Here is a 20,163-nt window from a genome sequence, read left to right on the forward strand (position 1 = left end):
ATGGCTTCCAGTAGCTTCTTCAGTTTTCATAGGATACTAACGCATGCCCAATTATTTCCTTAAGCTTTTGGCATGATTAAAATTATATCGATCAATTGCCAGCATATACATACCAATGCTTTGCAGCTTATTTTTTTAAAGAGCTAGTGTATTGTGCCATGTTAATATTTGCATATTGCAGTTGTTAGCAGAATTGTACAATACCAGCAGAGTTGCACATTCATTGGTTTAGCTGTCTTGCAATACTGTTTAGTTCTGAAAACTAGGAAAAAAAGCGCAAATCATATTTTGCATCAACACTATGCTACACTGTAATATTGTAATTTACTGCACCAATCTGTATCACCAATGAGGTTGTATAAAAACAACTTCTAAAAGTATTATTCACAATCAAGTATCAATGTGCATACATATAGATTCAAGGCTCCCCATTTGTTTTTTTCTAATCTCAGAAACCAGGGCATTTTGCTGTTAAATATGCCATTTTCAATAGTAAATAGCAACAGCAGAAGTTTTAATATTATGAGGGTATTTATATGAAGGAAACAAAGGGGGAACCTGATATGAACCTTAGAGAACACATACTTCCAAAAATAAATGTGTTAAATCTGATTTTTATATACTTAAAATATCTGTACACAGATTTTCATGTGAGATCACTAATCTGTAAAATATCCAACTCAACCCTTTTGTTACGATAGCTAAATTTACCCTATTTTCTCAGCTTTTTCATTACACAGTATATTCAGAGCTCTGTTTTATAATTTAATGATCTGATTGCAACACATTGCAATGTTCAGTTTCTCACACAATAACAGAATCACTCATTTACCTTTTCAATGGACTAAACTCTACCATCAAAGAAAACAAACTGAAAAACAATAACATAGCATCATCATCATGCAAAATACCCTTGGAAACCAATGTTCAAATATCACAAAGACAGTTTTTATTCACAAGCATTTTTCTTTGAGCCTTTGAAGAATTCTACTAGCTTTATGCATCACTGTATCGTGAAAAGGAGGTGAACATTACACTGAAATTAATTTTTTTCCGACAGAGGATGACATCAAGTTTAAGATGAGAATCACTTTTTAGTTAAACTCTCAAGCACCTTTATATTTTTAAAACCAGAAGTTTCCCTCCTTCCTTCCTTCCTTCAAACTAACAATTTATCAGCCTACCTTAGCTGGCTACATGATTCATTCAGAAGAATACCCCACTCATCACCAAGTGTTGAAATCATGCTGACCTTCTGATGACTAGCCAATATTTTCATTTTACTCAGCTAGTTTGGACAAAACTGATGCTCAAAGCAGCCATCATGGTGCTAGTAGTGCAGATTGGGGAGTAGGTTTTCTTTTTTCTTTTTCTTTTTTTTTTTTTAATAACTGTTTATGTAAAAGAATATAAATCTTCAAGATATCCAAAGCTTAAAAGAAATAAAAGTCATATACATAAGCTATTGTCAGGGGAGCCCTTTTACATGAAGTCATCAAGATTACAACAACAAACAAACAAAAGGAAAAAATAATCTTAGATTCCCCAGTGGAGCACATACAGAATTCTGTTTAGATGGCATAGATGGTGCAGCATTCACACACGTTTAAGGATCTGACACTCCAACATGCAGCCACCGTGGGTGCCTTTATGAGTTTCACACCGAGTGATAACCAGACACAAGCACTGCTGTTCTGCTGCTGTCTGAATAGCTGACCCTTTTAAAATGAAACTGAGGCTATCGTTTTGGCAGGGTCTTGATTAAGTTATGCAGGTTTTGGTTTAGCAAGGTCATAACTGGTAGTGTCTGCTGCCAGATAACAGCCAAAGCAGGACCAACTGAATTCCTACCATAGACCACAGTGATGGACTCAGACCAGAGGCACCACCGCAGTCAGCTGAATCTTCCTGTTGACAAGAAAAGAAGAAATCATTTAAAATTAATTATGATTAAATTTCCTGAGAAGTAATCTACGCTTTAGCCTTCAACATTCTGAACTATTCCTGAGGCATCTTTTTGGTCTTATACATATTATTTTGCCTAAAATAACACCAAAATAATTCCTGTAAGTTTGGCTGATTTTTTATACTGAGAGTGGCAATGCTACATGGGAGGACTAAATACCTACAAGGCTTACTGCAGTCACTTATGAACTAGATGGGATACTTACACAATCAAACAAGAAATGCTATAGGATATGCCAGCTGGGCCCAATAAGCCACACCTATATTCCTGAAAATTACATCAGTTTGGAGATTTTGAGTATCACTTTATTGTGAGGAAAGATGGAAAAACAGATATCTTTTAAGAATTAGAAAGTGAATACCAGAATATGTTCATGTCTGTTTCATCAACATGGTCACACATTAAGATGAATATGCAGTGGAGATATGATCATACAGAATGAAAATCCTTTCTCTGTCTCTGATGCTGTATTTAAGCACAAGAAACAAATTTTCTGTTGGCTTTTTGTACACATTTGATGCAGTCCCTGGACAAGACACTCTCCATCTTGAGGACTTGCTCTGAGCTGCACCACTCTGTCATGCATCAGTGGACCTAACTATTCAATATACCACACAGCAATCACATCTCTTTTCCCCATTCCTTTTTACTATTAATTGCTGTTGGCGAGTCCCACTCTGCCTATAATTCATAATATCTTTCACATTGTGGAGTTACTCATTAGTCTGGCTGAAATAGGTTTGATACCTGTTCTGACTTAGTAACTCTTCACACTTTCTTGTTTCTAGCTGCCTAGAACACCAGGACAGTGTTCCAGCAATTCCCTGCACAGGTAGATCTGAAGGCTGAAAATACCTGGTGTTCCTCTTGTTTTCATTGTGTTCTGTACCCACAATATAAACAGACACTTTCCATTTTCCAAGGGATCTCAAGACTCCAACAGCAAGACAAACAGTGTAAGTGGTAAGGGACTTTACAGTAAGAACTGGGAAAACTTCTTGAACAGAAGGAACATGCGCAGGGAAGGACAGACTGCACCTTAACAATAACAGAGCCCACCTGTTTGCACACACATTAAAAAGGCTTTAGAAATTAAAGCAGAGGAGAGCCAATGGACATGAACAGCCCCTGAGTCAGACTGACATGCCACTGAGGCACATGTAACTAATACTCAGCGTGTCTCAGAAGAGGGTGTGGGGGTTAGGGATAAAAAGTACAAACAGCATAAATATGGAAGGGTCAGTGAAACACCTTTAATTTATTGGCACATCCTTAAGCAAAACTTTCTAGTGCTTCTACACTAATGCTAGGAACATAAAATTAAGATGGGGGAATGAAGACAAGTTATTAATGAACCATCCCAATAGAATACACATATCAAAAATTAATCAGTAGCACAGAGCTACTGTTGGAAGGAAATTAATCAGTAGCACAGAGCATTGCCAGGCTACCAAATCTGTAAGACTGGCAGCATAGGACATACAGCCCAAGCATGTAAAGTCTTAAAGGATAATACAAAGTGTCATAGCATAAAAGTATTATAGGAAAAGGAAAGTGTCATGGAATCTGTGTAAGGGTAAGAAGTATCAGAGTTTAATAACCAAAATTTAATACTAGAATTGCACTGCTGAGCACCCTGTCAAAGTGACAATATCATTTATGAAATGTTATGTGAGATTAGAAAAGCCATGTATAAACTGGATCGATGATTTATCAAAAAGAGATGTAGAGATCATATTTTTGGATATGATAAATGACTGTCTTTTGGAATAAACAGCATTTGAATCTTTGCTGGTGTATGGGGCCCTCTTCAAAATCACTAGTAGACAGCTGCTCTGTATAGCTCTAGTAGGTCACAATGCAATAGGATTTACTTTGATATGTGAGAGACCAGACCAAACAAATCCAAGCTAAAAGATACCAATTTCAAAAAAGGGAACTAGGTGAAAATTACCAAAAGCAGTTAAAAGACCCCCAAAACCAAAACAACAAACACACTCAAGAAAACAGAAAAAAAAACACTTTAACCAACAAAAAGCAGAAAGCAGAAAAAAAAGCAATAGAAGCATCATCTCAAAAAGCAAGTACCTCAAGAGGTCCAGAAGGATATTTAGGAATATCATTTTAAAAATCCAGGTAAAATGAACGCCAAAATTAGAACAATTAACCACCCAACCCTCACCACCCTCCTCCCTCCCAAAATCCAACCACCAACAAATTACACCCCCCAAAATAAACGAAACACAGCAACCTAAAGAAACACCCCTGCATGAACCAGTAGGGAAATTAAGTACAATCATAGGGAAAAGGTCAGTATTTAAGAAAATAAGTTTACTCAAATGGACAAGAATGGGAGAGCACATGAAAATGGATGATTAGATATAAACAGGAAATTAAGAATGCTGATAAAGATTTTTTTTATGACCTCCCTGCAAAATATGCTGAAAATGATAATGGAAAGTTTCAAATAAATCAAAAGCGTGAAGCCAAATACGGAGTTAGGGCAACTGCTTGGTAACAGAGGTGTAAAGAGGGAACTTGGGAATCACAGAGCATAGCAAAGGACTTCAGTGAGTTCTCTGTGTCAGTTTTAAGGGGCAAGGACCTTAATGAGATTCCCACTACACACAATGTATTCTCCTTAAGGTGGACAGGTGATAGGAATCGGAATCAGTTTGGAGTAAATACATGGAAATCAGATACAGCAGTCAAATTAGACTCAGTAAGTCAGCAGAAAATAAAGCATTCACCAACAGTCTCTTTTAGAAACTTGGATGTAAAGAAAAAACACAACTCCCTCCCAGACCAAATCAAACCAAGCCAAAACAAAACAAAATCCTGCATTCAAGTTCTTCAGGGAAATAAAAAAGAAAAAAAAAAGGCAGAAAAAAAACATAGTAATTTCATTCTCTCCTAAAGCAAACAGCTCATGTTAGCTGCCACTCATTATGAATAGTAGCCATTTCCAGACATGTCTCTGTGATCTATTAGCTTTGTAACTTAGTTCTATAATTTTGGCTTAGGCTTTTATTTTTTTTTTTTTAGCTGAGTCCACTCTGCAAGTCCAAAATTCCTAAGGTTTACGGTCAAAAGTAAGTCATAAATGAACTCTGCTGCACCAGATTTGGAGTAGGATGCTAACATTTGAAGATGCACTGAACTTTCTGGTTTATTTAATTTGGCTCTGTCACTTTTTCGCATCTGCATTGTGTCTTGTCCTGTAGTTTTAGTTCTATTCAAAGCAACTAAAAATAATGCTGCTGTTTCTTCCACACAGTACCATCAGAAGCAGAATTATCAGTAATAGTTTCTTCTAACATGAATTCAATGAACAGTACTCTATTACCTATTGGTATTTATGATTCTTATCACTGAAATTACTTAGAAGAGTCATCTTTGAAGAAACAGTCTAAAGAAAAGCACAAGGTTTAAAATTTTCCAACACAGGGGAAATGGCTGGAGGGTAAGAAAGAAGTAAATTGAAGGTCTTAAATTTGTGCATAATATGAAGGGAAAAATATCATTATAGTGGAAACAGCACCCAGGATAAATACAGAGTAGATGGACCTCCACATATATAATTATACAGTACTCAGCTTTCATGTCACTCTGCATTATACCAAATATTGGGAAAAATACATTCATTAATCCTACCACTAAATGTATTTAAAAAAAATAAATCCATTCTGTTGCCCATTTCTATTCACTTCTTGAGAGGTTTTCTTTCGTTGTGAGGGTTTTTTTAACTATATGACAATTTATGGCCACTGCTTTTACATTCAACAGTTATACTACGTAATATTCTCATTGGTCTAAAAATAAATATCTTAATATCTTTTGCTCTCTCCCTGAGACTACACAGAGCAGTTTTTAAAGGATTCACAACATCACAACACTGGAGAATGTCTTGGAAGCCTCATGCAGGGAAGGCAGCTTCTTATGAATGACAGTTAAATTTCTACTGGACAAAAGTATACAAGGTTTATACACATATTTGAAGGTTGGTGAGATTTTAAACTAATGATCAAAGTAACTGAATTTCTGAGGTTTTACCAATTTACCATGGTAAACCAGCAGTTCTGCCAAGAACAATTTCTAAATATTCTCTCTGGAACCAGTTATTCCTTTGTATCCTAAGCCAAGACGAAAATAGTAGTGGCAAAGAAGGTACAGTAAATCCTATCTAAACTACTTTTTTCTCCCCAGCATTGCACATTGTCATTTTCTCGTGTGCTTCAACTGTTGTGAAAATTACAAGAAATGTGATCCCATCATTAACTCGGATTGATACCTGTTCTGACTTGGTAACTCTTCACACTCAGATTGAGGAAAATGTCAGTTTTGAATGGTCTTCAAAATGTCATCTTTGAAAACACTTCCACTCTACCTGAGATTTAAGAAAACTTCTGTTTCCTGTAATTGTTATTATTGAGGTTTCTCATAAAATCTCTTAACAGATTACACAGCATCAGTTTAGTTTATCTTTGTCTTATCTCTACCTCATACAGTGCAATTAGACACTGAACTTTTTTAAGCAGTTTTATTGAAATTGTCCAGCTCATTGCATTAGTCACTACTACATTAGTCACACAGAAAACCTGAATAACCAATAGATCAGTTGGGGTTGTCCTTTTCTTGTTGTCTTCTAAATAATATTCAGTATATTATTTCCCTTTGAAGACAGAAATAAAAGAAATTGGAAAGAATCTTTTTTAGCCAGTTTAATTTCATCAGAAGTGTATCAGAAATTTCTTGCATTAATAATTCACATGTCAAGTTTTCTTGCATGATTGAGGTATAGAAGCATCAAATCCAAATGTCATCTCCTTCGTGTCATACCTTACTGTGATAACTCCAAAGAGGGTTATTTTACACCATCACACTGTGAAAATTATTCAGCAAGTGCAGAAAGGAAATGAATGCTTTTGTAAAACCATATATTCACTGTTAAGTATCAAACCCACTATTCATTGATATATACCAACATTTCCTTGAAAGCACTGCCAGTCCAAAGTCTTAGACACACATGCAAACATATATATACACACATACATGTATATACATACAGGTTTAAGTCTATAAAAATACTTGTTACTCCTTTAGAAGCACACTGTAACTATTTAATGTCCTAAAACTTTGTCTTGAAACCTTAATCAAAGGATAAAGCAACAATATCTGCCAAAAAAGCTTCTGATCTGGCCTTTGACATAACTGGTTACTTCAAAGTTATACCTTTTATAAGCATATATTTTAAATGCTTCATATTGCATGGAGCAGACCTTTGCTTTTACTCAAGAGCCATTTTAAGTTCCAATGCATGGTCTTTCATAAGTATACATTACCCTCCTTTGGTTGGAATACAATGCAAAGCTGTCAAAGCTGTACAGCCACCCACATGTAGATCAGGGATACAACCAATCCCATAAAGATGTACACAGTTGTCTGGGCTGCTAATCACCCTCAAACCTCTGTCTGACATCCCTGGGAGCTGATGGCAATAAGACATTCCCAGAAAGGGCTAAAGACTTGTAGAGTTCTTATTATCAGGCACGGCAAACAAAAAGAGTGCATGTACAAAGTAAGAGCAAGCCATTCAAGGTGGTGGTAAAGACTACTTTGTTACCCTTGACGAAAAAAAAACCAAACCAGCTGCCATTACTGAACCTGATCAGCTAGTTTCTATCTGTGTTGGCTTCAGTGATTTTAATAAAACTACATAGATTAATGTACAGTGAAAATATATTTCAAAAATCACAAAATTATTAAAAAAGGAATGAACAGAACTACCTTTATAACATTCTGCTGCCAAAGATCTATCAACTAAAATTATATTTTGTGGGTTTCCCAGTATTTTGGTTGAGAAGAAATACCATTTATTTTGGGCATAAAGAATTCAGCTCAAGGTGAGTCTCTGCTGCTTTATGTACATTGGACAGTAGCTTTTTAATTAAAACAAGGTTACTTACAGAGCAAACTGCATGAGTAAGAATATGAGATGTTAATCTTCCAGATTTTAATGTGAAATACCAGTCTTGGGGGAAGGGACTTTGACCCTTTCTAAAACCTTCAGCCATAGTTGTGCAAGTTTCTAAGTGTGCTAGAAATTACATCATTTAAATACAGGATAGGAAACTCCAAAATTACTCAAATACAGCTGTTAAACACAACTTGAAGCTTTTTTCCACTGATGTTTGAGTGCTATTCATTGAACCTTCCCCGAAGTATAAAGATAATATAAATTATTGAGAAAATGAGTGCTCTAAATTGTTACAATTTTAAATATTTTACCACCCTAACTCTGATAAATTACCTGTTTCCATTTCTGCTTCCCAGTTGCTTTACTTTGATAGGTATGTTAGTATCTCCCTCTAGTGGTTTTCTGAGTAATAATATTGGTCAGAAACCCCTCCAGCATAAAGTGAAAGGTCATGAATTTTGTTCCCTTTAGATCAGCAGTTCCCTGAATACATATCACTAGCACAGCAATGCGCACCCTCACACCATTAAATGAAGCACAGTCTAAAATGCCAAGGCTTTTGTTATGAGCTCCAGAGTCTGCAATAGGTCAGTAACCTGGACTTCAGGTACCTGTGTATTTCATTAGAAGAAAAAACTTGCTGCAATTAGGCAATGAGTATGTTCAAGTTGCAAAAATATAGGAAGTAAAAATATAATTTTATGAACTCACAGTTTAAGCAAGTTGATATTCACTGTTACCTTCCAACATTAACATTTGTATAAATGTGAATGCAGTGAAAACTCCTTTATCATTAGCAAAGCTTCCTCATTCTTGCTATCCCTACAGACAGCTTTATTTTTGCAGGTATAATCTCTCCTCATTACTTTGTACCTTTGTGTAGAAAACTTTCTTCTGTTCATTTTAATAGGGACAGGGAAAGACATTCTTAAGGGAATGACACTGACTCGGTAAATGTGCTGTCTCAGGGTTGACCAAACAGGTTCCCACGTCTTTGTATTTGCTATGGGAGAGGCCCTTGTGTTGTGTAATTCAGATTTATGAGGCTCCAGATAAGGTTTTTTCATATTTAATTTCCCTTAACATTGCAACAGTAATTTGCTCCGGATTGCTGCTTTTGGGACTTGCTTCATTCTGTTTTCTTTCGTTATGTTTAGTAAGTAAAAAAGTCTGCTAATTTTTTAAGCCAAGAACAAAACAAAAAATTAGAGAAAGGAACTGACCATCCACACCACATGAAAACTTGCAGAAAAATGAAGATAGGAGCGGACGTCATGGCAGAGGCACGACTCGTTGTGCATATAGGCTGATCCTATTAATAACGGGCAAAGTAGCAAGTAGAGGAAAGGAAAGAAAACACAGAAAAAAAGACACACAAGATGAGATATCATGCAGATTGCTGCAGTTAGCAGAGTTAATGTGAAAGCATCCACCCAAGAGCAAGAGATTGACAGCAAATTTTGCAAATAAACTTAACCAAAACAATCCACTCTTACGGAACACATGACTTACACACTGATTAGCACATCAAGCTAGTGAGCAAGAGTTGTACTTTCACACATAATCCTATCAGGAAGGTTTGGATGACACTTACAGTGGCCAGATAGTTTTTGGATGGTTTTTCAACTTTGTTTAAACTTTGCTGGCCAGTAAGATTTCCTTTTTAAAGTAAAATTTAGTTATTTGAAGAAAAATGCACTGATTAGCAGCTGTCTGGACTTTTGTAACATTAGTGACATTGCAGCAAATGTGCCTCAGAAAAGAAAAGCAGAGAATATATTGAAAAAAAAACCCTTGCATTGGTATAAAGCAGTTATATCCAACTAAGTGCACTAGATTTGGTCAATCTTTCCCTTGCAGAAATGGGATAAGGCATTATAAATGCACTTTAAAATATTTATTTTATGTAATGCCAGGTACTTACATGTTCAGTACTTTTTATCTTGAAATTTATACTGAACATTTTGAATTCAACATTTTCATAAAATATTTTGAGAGGTAAGACAGAATATATTCGAAATAATCACCACACATGGCAGTTATAATCTCTTTCCTTCAAAACTGTGAAGGTTTGGTGATGCATACCATACAGGGAATAATAAACAGCATAGTTTTGATGATTTCAGTAAACCAATGCTCTTTTATACCTGCTGAGAATGCAAATCAAGGTAAATACGTATTTGAAGAATTTTTAAGAGGAATAATATCCTAAACGAGATTTTTTTAAACCGTTATCAACACTTTAAATAATATTTGGAAATACTAGTATAAAATATTACTTCTGAGCCAGGATTATTATCTATTTGTGGAAGCCATAGCAGAACTGATTTTGACAGCACTGTACAGAGACCATCCGTTTTATACTTGCTGTTTTTTTTTTGTTTTAGTGGGAATCATGTGTGAAAGTTCAATGGCTATAGGAAAGGCAGATAAGAAAGCAGCTGTTAATTTTATGTTAATCATGGGATACTTGGAAGCAGAGTGGCTATGGTCTAGAGTGAACAGTATGTTTAGTGATAGATAAGTTACCAGGCACCAAGGTATATTTAAACATAGTTTTCACTGCTCTTCTAAAATGGTTCTACAAGTGCTTTTGAAGATAGTCCTAAAGTCTTACAAGTTCAGTTTTACCTGTTTGGCTTCATCGAAACAGACATCAGGACCTTTTCTGTATCTAGGTTGTTTGACCATTTCACAAGGATTTGGCCCTTCATCTGTTTCTCTGGTTAAGGAACATGACTGTTTTTTCTGCATCAGACATTAACAGGATTAACATTCTGTTTTTGACTTTGTGGAGAAGATTTATGCTAATTCAGATATTGAAATAAACATCAATAGTCACCATTCTCTGTTTAAATTAAAGAAAACCAAAACAAACATCCAGATAAATAAAATACACTGCTTTACTCAAAGAAATAAACATCCTGCATGACTTTTTAGAACCAATACTTCCAGAATCATACACAAAATAAACCATGAGGTTTTAAAAGAATTTCTGTATTGCTTTTATTGACATTGCATAAATATTACTTAAAATATTTGATAAAGTAATAGACTTTCAATACTGATGATTGGTTATAGCATATGTTAGCACAGAGTTATTGTGCTCGAAGATACATGAGGAAGCCTGTTTGAAAGCATGTTATATACATGCTGAAAATTGCAATGAAGGCCTATAAGAACTACTGGTTTAATTATGTGTACATCTCTAGTACCCCAAAAATCATAGGCAAGATCATCCTATGTTGGCATAGAGAGTTAATGACAGAAAACCTAATCAGATTTCATTATCATTTCAGTGATGAAGGAGACAAAGAAAATGCTGTCCAAACTAATAGCAGAACAGCAGGATAGAAATGGGACCAGTGACGCGCTATTAATTAGCTAACTGTAAACATGAGGTAGTGCTTTAGCTTGTGTCTCTGAAATCTGTAATTGCTGATATTTAAGTGTAAATACTACACTTCACATTTGCCACAGGCTAACAAGGGACACAAGTTACTGCAGCAAACTTGAAAGGCATGGATGCAGTATACTGCAAAACGGCCTTCTCTTTGAAACCTGCTTCTACTACCATACACCAAGTTAAGGGTTTTTTCTTCCACAGTTGGTAGTATACGTTAAAGCTAATCTAGAGTGTTTTAAAAAAATTGAGCACCAAGACTTTACTTATCTTAGTAGCTCTAACTTATACTTGAAGCAATCCTATGCATACACTACTGTGGAGTACTACAGCAGCTTCATTGCAAAGAGTGGAGACGTCCAATGGAAGAGAAGGCAAGAGGACAGGGAATTTAGTTGTACAGATCTACATCTGTCTTTGTCCCAGTGTTATCAGATTCACCTCCTCTTTCCTCTGCCAGGGCCCAGCTGAAAGGGATGTCAAACCTCGGAAACATTCTAAGAGCAATGTGTATGAGGAAAGCTGTATCAGCCAGAAGGAAGCAGAGTTTAATAATAACCATCTGAACAGCACCCAAAGGTCATTCTGTCTGCTTGTGTGATGTTATGCTACATCTGCATTTCATAATGCACCATAGTTATAGAAAAGAGAGAATAGCTTAGTACTGCATGGTGGGAACAAAGACGAAATAGTGCATTTAGTCAGTATAAGCCCACCCAGCTGCTCTGGGTCTTTTACTGCTTTCTAGAAGGTTTTGGGTCTACAGGGAAAGGCAAGTCATGTGCCCATTTCCCACCAAACATGCTCAATTTCCTATAGCAAGCACTGTGTATAAATTCAGACAGTGGCAACAGTTAATCAAACTGTCATGGACTGGAGCCAATTAGAATATTGGGCTGTGTTTACATAGTTCTGTGATGACATGGGCATTTCTTCCACCCCAATGTAACTTCCTTTTCAACCCAAGCGTAGATGGAATTCTAGTTTTATTCATGTGGCAATGAATGCATTGCTTGTGCCAAAGAAACACAGCCATCTCTACTACCATCTGCTTTTCTTTCAGGAATGGGAGAAGCTGTCCAAACTAACTTCCTGACATGGACAAAGGTATTACAAATTGTTTTCCATATTCTGTTCATACTAATCCAAATTATAATTTGATTTACCAACTCTGGCATATTATCCTTAAGCAGAGAAAAATTAAAATGGATTTATCCTGGCCTAGAATATGTGTTTGTCGGTTTTATGTATTACCATTAGCATCTCCTACAGGTATCTAAACAAGTGAACAGGCTAAAGGCATAGAGATTGGTGTGGAGGTGGTTGTAAATAAGAACCACCCTTCATATGCTTTTAATTTTAATGCATCAGTTGCAAGGACTCTGCTTAGCATGTAAGCCATTTATGTCTCCAGCCAGCTCGGAAGAAATTCTATGCTAGCAGCTGGATAAACTTTAGCCTTTGATGGTTAAAGCAGTTTCCACAAGTAAAAAGTTCTCATTGGCGCTGAGCACACACTAATGTCCTCCATCACTTCACCTCAGTGTTCCACGCATCAGGGCAGCATCCCAACTTTTCACAACCAAATGCTCTTATCTTGGTGTTGCCCTTTTTTGTCATTTCTTGACACAAACATGACATACCCTTGTCTTTTCTAAAACCTGAACAAACCCTAACAAGCTTCCTTGCCTGTCTTATGCTCCAGATGCCAACCACCTTGGTGGCCCTTCACTGGATTTCCTCCAGTATGTAACTGTGGTAGTGGGGAGGCCCAAACTGTACACTGAATTCCAGATGTGGTCTCGCTAGTGTTGAAGAAATGGCATGGATCAATTCCCCCAGCCTGCTGACTATACCCTTGCTACCATAGCTCAGGATGTGACTAGCCCTCTTTATTGTAAAGCACAGTGCCCACTGATGTTCAGCTTCTTGTCCATCATGATTCTCAAGTCCTTTTCTGCAAAGCTGTTTCTAGTCACTCTGCTCCCAGCCTGTCCAGCTGCATGTCATTATTGTGTCCTGGATCCAAGACTTTGCATCTGCTTTTTTGGAAACTTCATTAAATTCCTGTGAGCCCATTTCTGTTTAGGTCCTCATGAGTAACAGCTTTGCTTCCTACCTCAGTGCCTCCTGCTGCAAGCCATTCGGGGTATCATCCACAAATATCTGCTCCTTCAAGTACTTCAACGGCAACCATGCTACTAACATGTATACAAAAGGGCCATTTTTTTTCCCCAAATATATTCCACCATATCATTGCCAAAAATCAATCCACACTATTAAATAATATGATCTTAAAGGATACCCGGCTTCTCTGCTTGCATGAGTGGCTTTGGGTCACAGGAGCGGCACAGCAGTTGGCTGTCACTAATAATGAATACTAGATTGGTGTTTGAAATCTTCTCTGCATGATAAAGCCTGGAAAAAAAGCCAACAAAAGCCTATGTTTAAATGAAGCAAGGAAATCCCTATTTGAGAAGGACACACAGTATTGGAATAGAAGTAATTCAACTCCACAGATTCAGTCTGCCTGCTACTGTTTAGCTTTCTCATTAATGAACAGCAAGCAACGTTTATAACAAATTTTGTAATCTTTTTGACATTTCCATGGTCCCCCTTTCAGCTAGACTTATTAGTGGAAAAAATGGAAAAGAACATAAAGTGAATTTAATTGAGTTAATAGCTAGTTTTGTACTGCTACAACAGCGGCTGCACTGAGAAATAAAACCAGTCCAGCATCGATTCCTCCCCTAACAACACTGAGAAAACCCCCAATCACAAAAAACAAACAAAATAGAAATTTCCTGGAAAGGCAGGCAGCTCTTCAAAAAAATCCCAGAGAAATAAATCTTAGTATTTCTTAGTCATTAATAAAATATGTTTTAGCTGTCAAAAAGAGGTAAAGTCAGGACAACCTGTCAGGTTAATTGCTTTTAGAGGATTCAAATATATTTTAATACATATAAACCAACAAATATACATATAAATCAACAAACAAATCTTTTAATATAGGTGGTTACCAGTCTATATAAGCAGAGTTTTGTTACTTAGGTGTGAATTGATTGGATTATTTCATAAATTTCACAGATGAAGAGATTGTACCACTGATTGGGTACAACAGGAGGACAAAATAACTGTTAATTAAATACCTTACATTGTGCTTACGTATCTGGTTGTTTTAACCAGCTTAAATTGTCCTTCCATATTCATTCTCACACCGTGGCACTATTTTTGCAATATTACTGAAAGGGCTTCTGCAGCCTCTCAGTAAACAGAACAACTCTTTTGAAAACTCTCCAGATTAAAAAAAAAAAAACAACAAAAGCAAACCACAAACAAACAAAAAACAACCCCAAAACCAAAACCAAACCCATGCCAAAATCCTTACAGAAACCAAAACCCCATCTTAATGAGTTCTCTGCAAAATCAGGTACAGCACAAACACATACTAGCAACATGGAGGAGGAAGTATAGAAGTAGGAAAAAATGTCTTCATGTTTTGTCTGAATTCACCATATCCTCTATCTTTCTTTCCTGGCTTGAAATATTATCTTCAAGCAGTTTGAAATTTGACTGTTAATTTTAATCTCCAATACATTTTCAGAAACTTCTAATGTATGCAAACTTTCAACCCAGCAGGATTTTGCAAGAAACGCAGAACTAGGTCCAAGGTGCTATGTTTCTGAAGTATCGAGTTTTTTTTAACCATAACATTAAACATCATTTTGAATAGGCACATGGAGCCTGAAAGTAAGTCTTTTAATCACAAACCAAAACAACATGGCTTGCTTAATAAGATCCACAGCTCTTAAATCATGAGCGCTATTGACTAGAAGGTAAATTTGAAGGTAAATTGCACAATCTTTTTAACCATCAAAAATACCAGTACATAACCAGATTAAAGAAAATCATCTCCTTCTGAATATTGTGGAATGCCTTCAAGGTGGCATAATAAATTTCAAAAATCCAAACTGTAACAAGGATAGAAATACAATTTTCATGGAGCTTATACAGACTATAAAACAAAAATTTGACCTAAACATTTCTATAATTCTGTAATTATTACTATTAAAATTCATTATAAACAAATACAAAAAAATGCAATTTATCATTTTACTGCCTATATACCCCTCTCTCTTTCTTATGTAAGTTTGGCGCAATTAATCCAAAATTTTTTGTTCCTACAATAGTGTAATTATCTTTTGGTAAATAAATGAATATCCAAAAGTTATTACTTATATTGAAGCAATTTTACCTGGAGCAGTTTATACAGTCTACAATCCCACCAAAGGATTTATCATCATTTTCAAAGAAATACTGAGTTTGCTCAGTGATACAGCTTGTTTTAGGCAGGGCAGCACCAAAATCATCATCTTCCATATCAGCTGACAGAAAGACAAAAATAAATAAATATAAAATGACATTTTTAAGTCACAGATGCAATGGGGAGATCCAAGTATGGCCCCCAGCCTAGATTCTTACCTTCTACTTCACTCAAAGTTGACTCTTTAACATTCTCTTGACTTACCTGCTTCAAGGAAACGTGGAAAAGTCAAGCTCAAAAACAGCTGCTGTAAGATAGACCTGAACACAAAAAGACAATTAAAGGCTCTTTGTCTTCTTTGTATTTTAATGGATCCTTAAAAACTACTCAAATAAGAATTATAAACAACACAGTCATCATGGCTTGTTTTGCACTTGCCAGTTACTAAAGCTGTCTTTTTTTAAACACTGCAGTTTGATTCTGGTTTCCTTTTCTCACTTTCTCCCAGGTCTTCTTTCTCACTAATCTTTTATTCTGCTGTTGAGAGTTGATATCATTTGTGCCCATAACTCACATAATAGAAATGTTATCTTGTCATCCATGTCCTCCTTTCACAGCTCTGCGGGAGGTGGAAGAGGTATGTTGGCATTCCTTTAACACTTCAACCAACCAGAACTCCTTTTTAACACACTCGGGGAAAATGCTCCTGAATTAGATACTTTACACTGATTAAGGTTCATTAAATTGCTGAGAAGGAGATGACCACTGAAATATTACAAGTGTATTATAACACAATTATTGTAGTAGTTGACTTTTAGAATCATCTCTATTCCTGCTCTTGAGATATGAAATTTGTTTTCCTCCTAGATGCAGCTGAAACACTTAAGGAGGTCTTTATTTAAGATTATTTTTCTTCACTCATGATCATATTTTTCCTATTTTATTTACTTGAAGTCAGTACCAACTTGCCACATACATGGCCCCCTTCAATCTAACATGTCAAAACAGGAATTGCAAGTTATATTCTTGGACTCACTGCTTCTGCTTAAACATTCTAAGGTGTAGTTTATTGTTATGTTTTAGGTGTTGTTCTGCTTACAAATATGACCTGACCTCTTCCCATGTCATTCTATTCTAATGCCTGTTCGGCAGAGTAGAGGGAATGTGTAATTTTTTTCAGCTGCCAAGATTTTTTCCTTTTTTCCTAATCCAGTGTGAATACACATGTAAAGAAACTGAATCTGCCTGTCACCTGTCCAGTGGAAGCACTGCCTGAATGAGCACTGGTTCATATCCTCATCTTTGTGCCTTGAATCACCAGATGGACAGTGCACCAACCATCATGGATGAGAAGAGACCTGATGCCATTCAACAGTGATGAAATTTACTGACTGAAAATTGCAATGCTTCATAAGGGCTTACCACAGATTTTACAGGGAACTGAGTGAAAAAGGCAGCTTGTAAAATCCAAGTTAAAAGAGCGTGACGGAGAAATGATACCTACTCTCTTAACTAAATGCTGATGCAGCCCACATACATTTTGAATATTATCACTCACACCTTTATCCCACATTGTTTCCTGAAACACTATAGTTTTCCTTAATAACCTGGTTTCTCTTATTTCCTTGCATTTGCTTTTGCCAGGTGCCTCACTAATTCCATTTTTGGTCAGACCTTTTTCACCCTGCTTGCTTAATGGTCCTCTCTGCCTGCTTCTGACCTAGATTCCATTAAAAACACGTCCACAGAAAGTACTTTCATGTGATGCTTTCAAGTTAAACGTCACACAAAATAAACCTCATGTCTAAATTGAGTCCAGACTACTGAGTCTGATTTGAACACTGATAAACTAAAGTTTCTCTGAGAAGAGCTCAAGTTTCTCTTCTGGATTATTGCCCATCTCCAGTTTTTGAGGTTTGCTGTTGTCCAAGAAAACTGATATTTCTTCTGTTAACAAAATGTAACCAATAAAAACCTATATACAATTTTCATGGCGTTATCTGTGAGAAAATTACTATGTTTGTTCAGCTGCTACATATTTTAACTCTTAGCTTTTAAGTAGGTAATTTATTCCAGCTGGATAATTATTCTAAAAAAAAAAAAAAAAGGCACCATAGAACTTTAGAAAAAGGAACCATCTCCAAGAGTGCAATTGAGACCAGTGCAAGAGTGCCATATCAGTCCCATTACTTATCCCAACGTGGTGCTGGAGAGAGTGGCTCATAGCAGTATCTATCTACATGGCTCTGAAGTAAGTAAAATTCTTTCTGTGGCTATTATTAACAATGCAGAAACCAAAGTAAAAAAAAAAGAAAGCTTAAATGGATCTTTAGCTTTAAAATTTATCCAGCATTCTGACTGTGAAAGATAAACCTTATTACTGGTGTAATCCTGCCTCTCTCAAGGTCAATCCCAGAACCTCACAACAGTCCAGATATACCAACTTTTGCCCTTGGCTACAGAAAATGCAGGTAGGCAATCCAAGCGATTCTATGATTCGTGTTTTTGTAAAATGATTCAATTAAGGTGACCACTGATTTTCTTAAGACTTCTTGCTAGAAGAAGGGAAAGATGATATTCTGAAATAGGGAATCAGGTGATCAATAATTCCAAATGTAATAATTTCACCTGAACCTTCACACCTGCCAATCAGAATTGGAACATTAATCACAAGTCTGCTTTCTGAAGCTGATTTTGTAGCTTCCTGTAGCTGATTTTTGAGTCAGAACACACAATCACAAAACCACACAAGAGTAGTTTTGTCTTCAGCTGTTGGTAGAACACTGGAGACACAGCTATGAATTTTCACCATAAGAAACTGCATAAACTAAAGGATTCAGAGCAGGTTTACTATTCACCCACTGAATACTAGTTTGGACATAACAGTTTTCTTACACATCTGAACTTACCAGGCAGCTGCTGAAGCCCACCATCCTAGATGCAAAATGTCTGTTATCGTAGGCTGGGAAAAAAACAACAGAGACAATGTTATTTGTATAAGCACCTGCAGATTTTTAAGGGAATGTCAGTCATCAGACAAGGGACTACTGACCACATAAGCAGAACGAAGTCCAGCTCCTTGCTTTGGTTCTTCTTCAGGATCACAGACTGATTGATAGTCATACGACTTGTTAAAGGCATACAGGGACATGTTAATTAGGTTTCGCATCAGGCCAGGATCAATTTCACCAAAGAATCTTCCAATCTGATGAGGGAGCATATAAAGATATGTTGAAGTATTTCCAGGTATTTTTCTCATTAAAAAAGTAAAAAAGTCTGCTTCCACCACTCACACACTAGGTTTTTTTTTCCTCTACACAACTCATCTGGCTGTGCTGCTTATGCATTTATTTCTTTCTTTGACTATTTATCTCCCCAAAGCTTGGTTGGAACTCCAGTTAGACAATAATTGTTAAATGCACTATTAATGAGATTATTCTGCTCCAGGGAAAGCAAGAGAAATATGAGAAAGTGGGTGTGTTGATGCCATACTACTTGCCCTCACCATCACGGGTCCATCAGCAGCCTAACCTGTTTAAGGGCAGAGCACAAAGAATGCAACTTTGTAGGAGTATGGCATCTTGAGCCATAAGTGTGAAAAAGACTTACAAAATAACTTGAATTTCTGAACCAGCAAACTTTTTGTCATTCAGAAATGTTATTCTTAGGGTAAGTTGCAAGTGAAATGATGTTTTTTTCTCTTAAAACTTGTCATTGTTTTTCATGTTCTGTCCTTAAACCTATACATACCTGCTGTGTATATTCATCCCGATTTGACATCAAAAGAAATCCACCATCGTCAAGGATAACACAGTCCACATGCTATTGTAAGAAAGTAAAATATGTTTTACAGGAAGGATTTGTCAGGACAGCACTCTGTAAGAACCTGTTTTTTATTCAACACTTCATAATTATCTTTAAATCTATGTGGCTCAGGCTAAATCACAACCCAACCCCACAGCCAAGGGCCAATATTAAGCTATAATAAGCAGCATTATCATATTATAAAATTTTGTAAGATCAAAGGCTTATTTGTGGCTTAATTTCATAAAAGTTGTTTTGTAAATTCTTATTTGCTCAATACTTTGTTAGCTCTAAGAGTGCTATATCCTTATTAAATCTGATTATAATTGAATCTTAACTCGTAATAAGGTACTATAACTTCTCATGTGCTTCAGCCATGCTTCAAGTCCTTTTCCATTTGCAGCTTTTAATGGCAAAAAGCTTTAAGGGCAGACTCTCAGCTTGCTAGTCATGATTATTTTCGCTTGCCAAGAACTGTAGTGGGTTTCTTCCAGGTGTCAGGTGCAGGAGTGAGAAGCACTGGTTCTCTGTGCTTTGCACTTTGTAAAAGATCCTAGCAGTCAGAGATTGGAAAGATAGCAGTGAGGCCAAATAGATAACCTCCCAGAGCACCCTTTTAGCTGCAACTCTTGCATTTAATGATCTTCACACTCCACAAAAGAACTCACAGAAGACCAGAGAAAAAGCAGAGAAAGCTTTTAAGCACATGGCAGAATCTGATACTGTGATAGCCCCTGAAGCTGTGCTCT

The 20,163-nt window shown here is 36.3% G+C and overlaps 1 protein-coding gene across 8 annotated transcripts in view; it reads right to left on the reverse strand.

Moving 5' to 3' along the window:
- Window positions 1-926: 926 nt before the first annotated feature.
- CACNA2D1 (calcium voltage-gated channel auxiliary subunit alpha2delta 1) overlaps window positions 927-20,163 on the reverse strand; it is a 381,260-nt gene continuing 362,023 nt past the window's right edge. For 3 of the 8 annotated variants that reach the window (XM_057422543.1, XM_057422540.1, XM_057422539.1), the window contains 8 exons: window positions 19,361-19,432; window positions 18,663-18,815; window positions 18,520-18,572; window positions 15,875-15,930; window positions 15,602-15,731; window positions 13,652-13,764; window positions 10,575-10,657; window positions 927-1,908 (listed from right to left, as the gene is read on the reverse strand). In XM_057422543.1, coding sequence (XP_057278526.1) covers window positions 1,792-1,908; window positions 10,575-10,657; window positions 13,652-13,764; window positions 15,602-15,731; window positions 15,875-15,930; window positions 18,520-18,572; window positions 18,663-18,815; window positions 19,361-19,432 — 777 coding nt within the window. In that variant the 3' untranslated portion in view covers window positions 927-1,791. Of the gene's footprint in view, window positions 1,909-9,005; window positions 9,256-10,574; window positions 10,658-13,651; window positions 13,765-15,601; window positions 15,732-15,874; window positions 15,931-18,519; window positions 18,573-18,662; window positions 18,816-19,360; window positions 19,433-20,163 lie in introns of those variants that run through there. The other 5 variants (XM_057422541.1, XM_057422537.1, XM_057422536.1 and 2 more) reach the window with 3 other exon arrangements.

This window comes from Pezoporus wallicus, unplaced genomic scaffold (genome assembly GCF_028554395.1).
Source record: "Pezoporus wallicus isolate ANWC-B61680 ecotype Strahan unplaced genomic scaffold, APGP_CSIRO_Pwel_v1 contig_3058, whole genome shotgun sequence".
Classification (NCBI taxonomy): Eukaryota; Metazoa; Chordata; class Aves; order Psittaciformes; family Psittacidae; genus Pezoporus; species Pezoporus wallicus.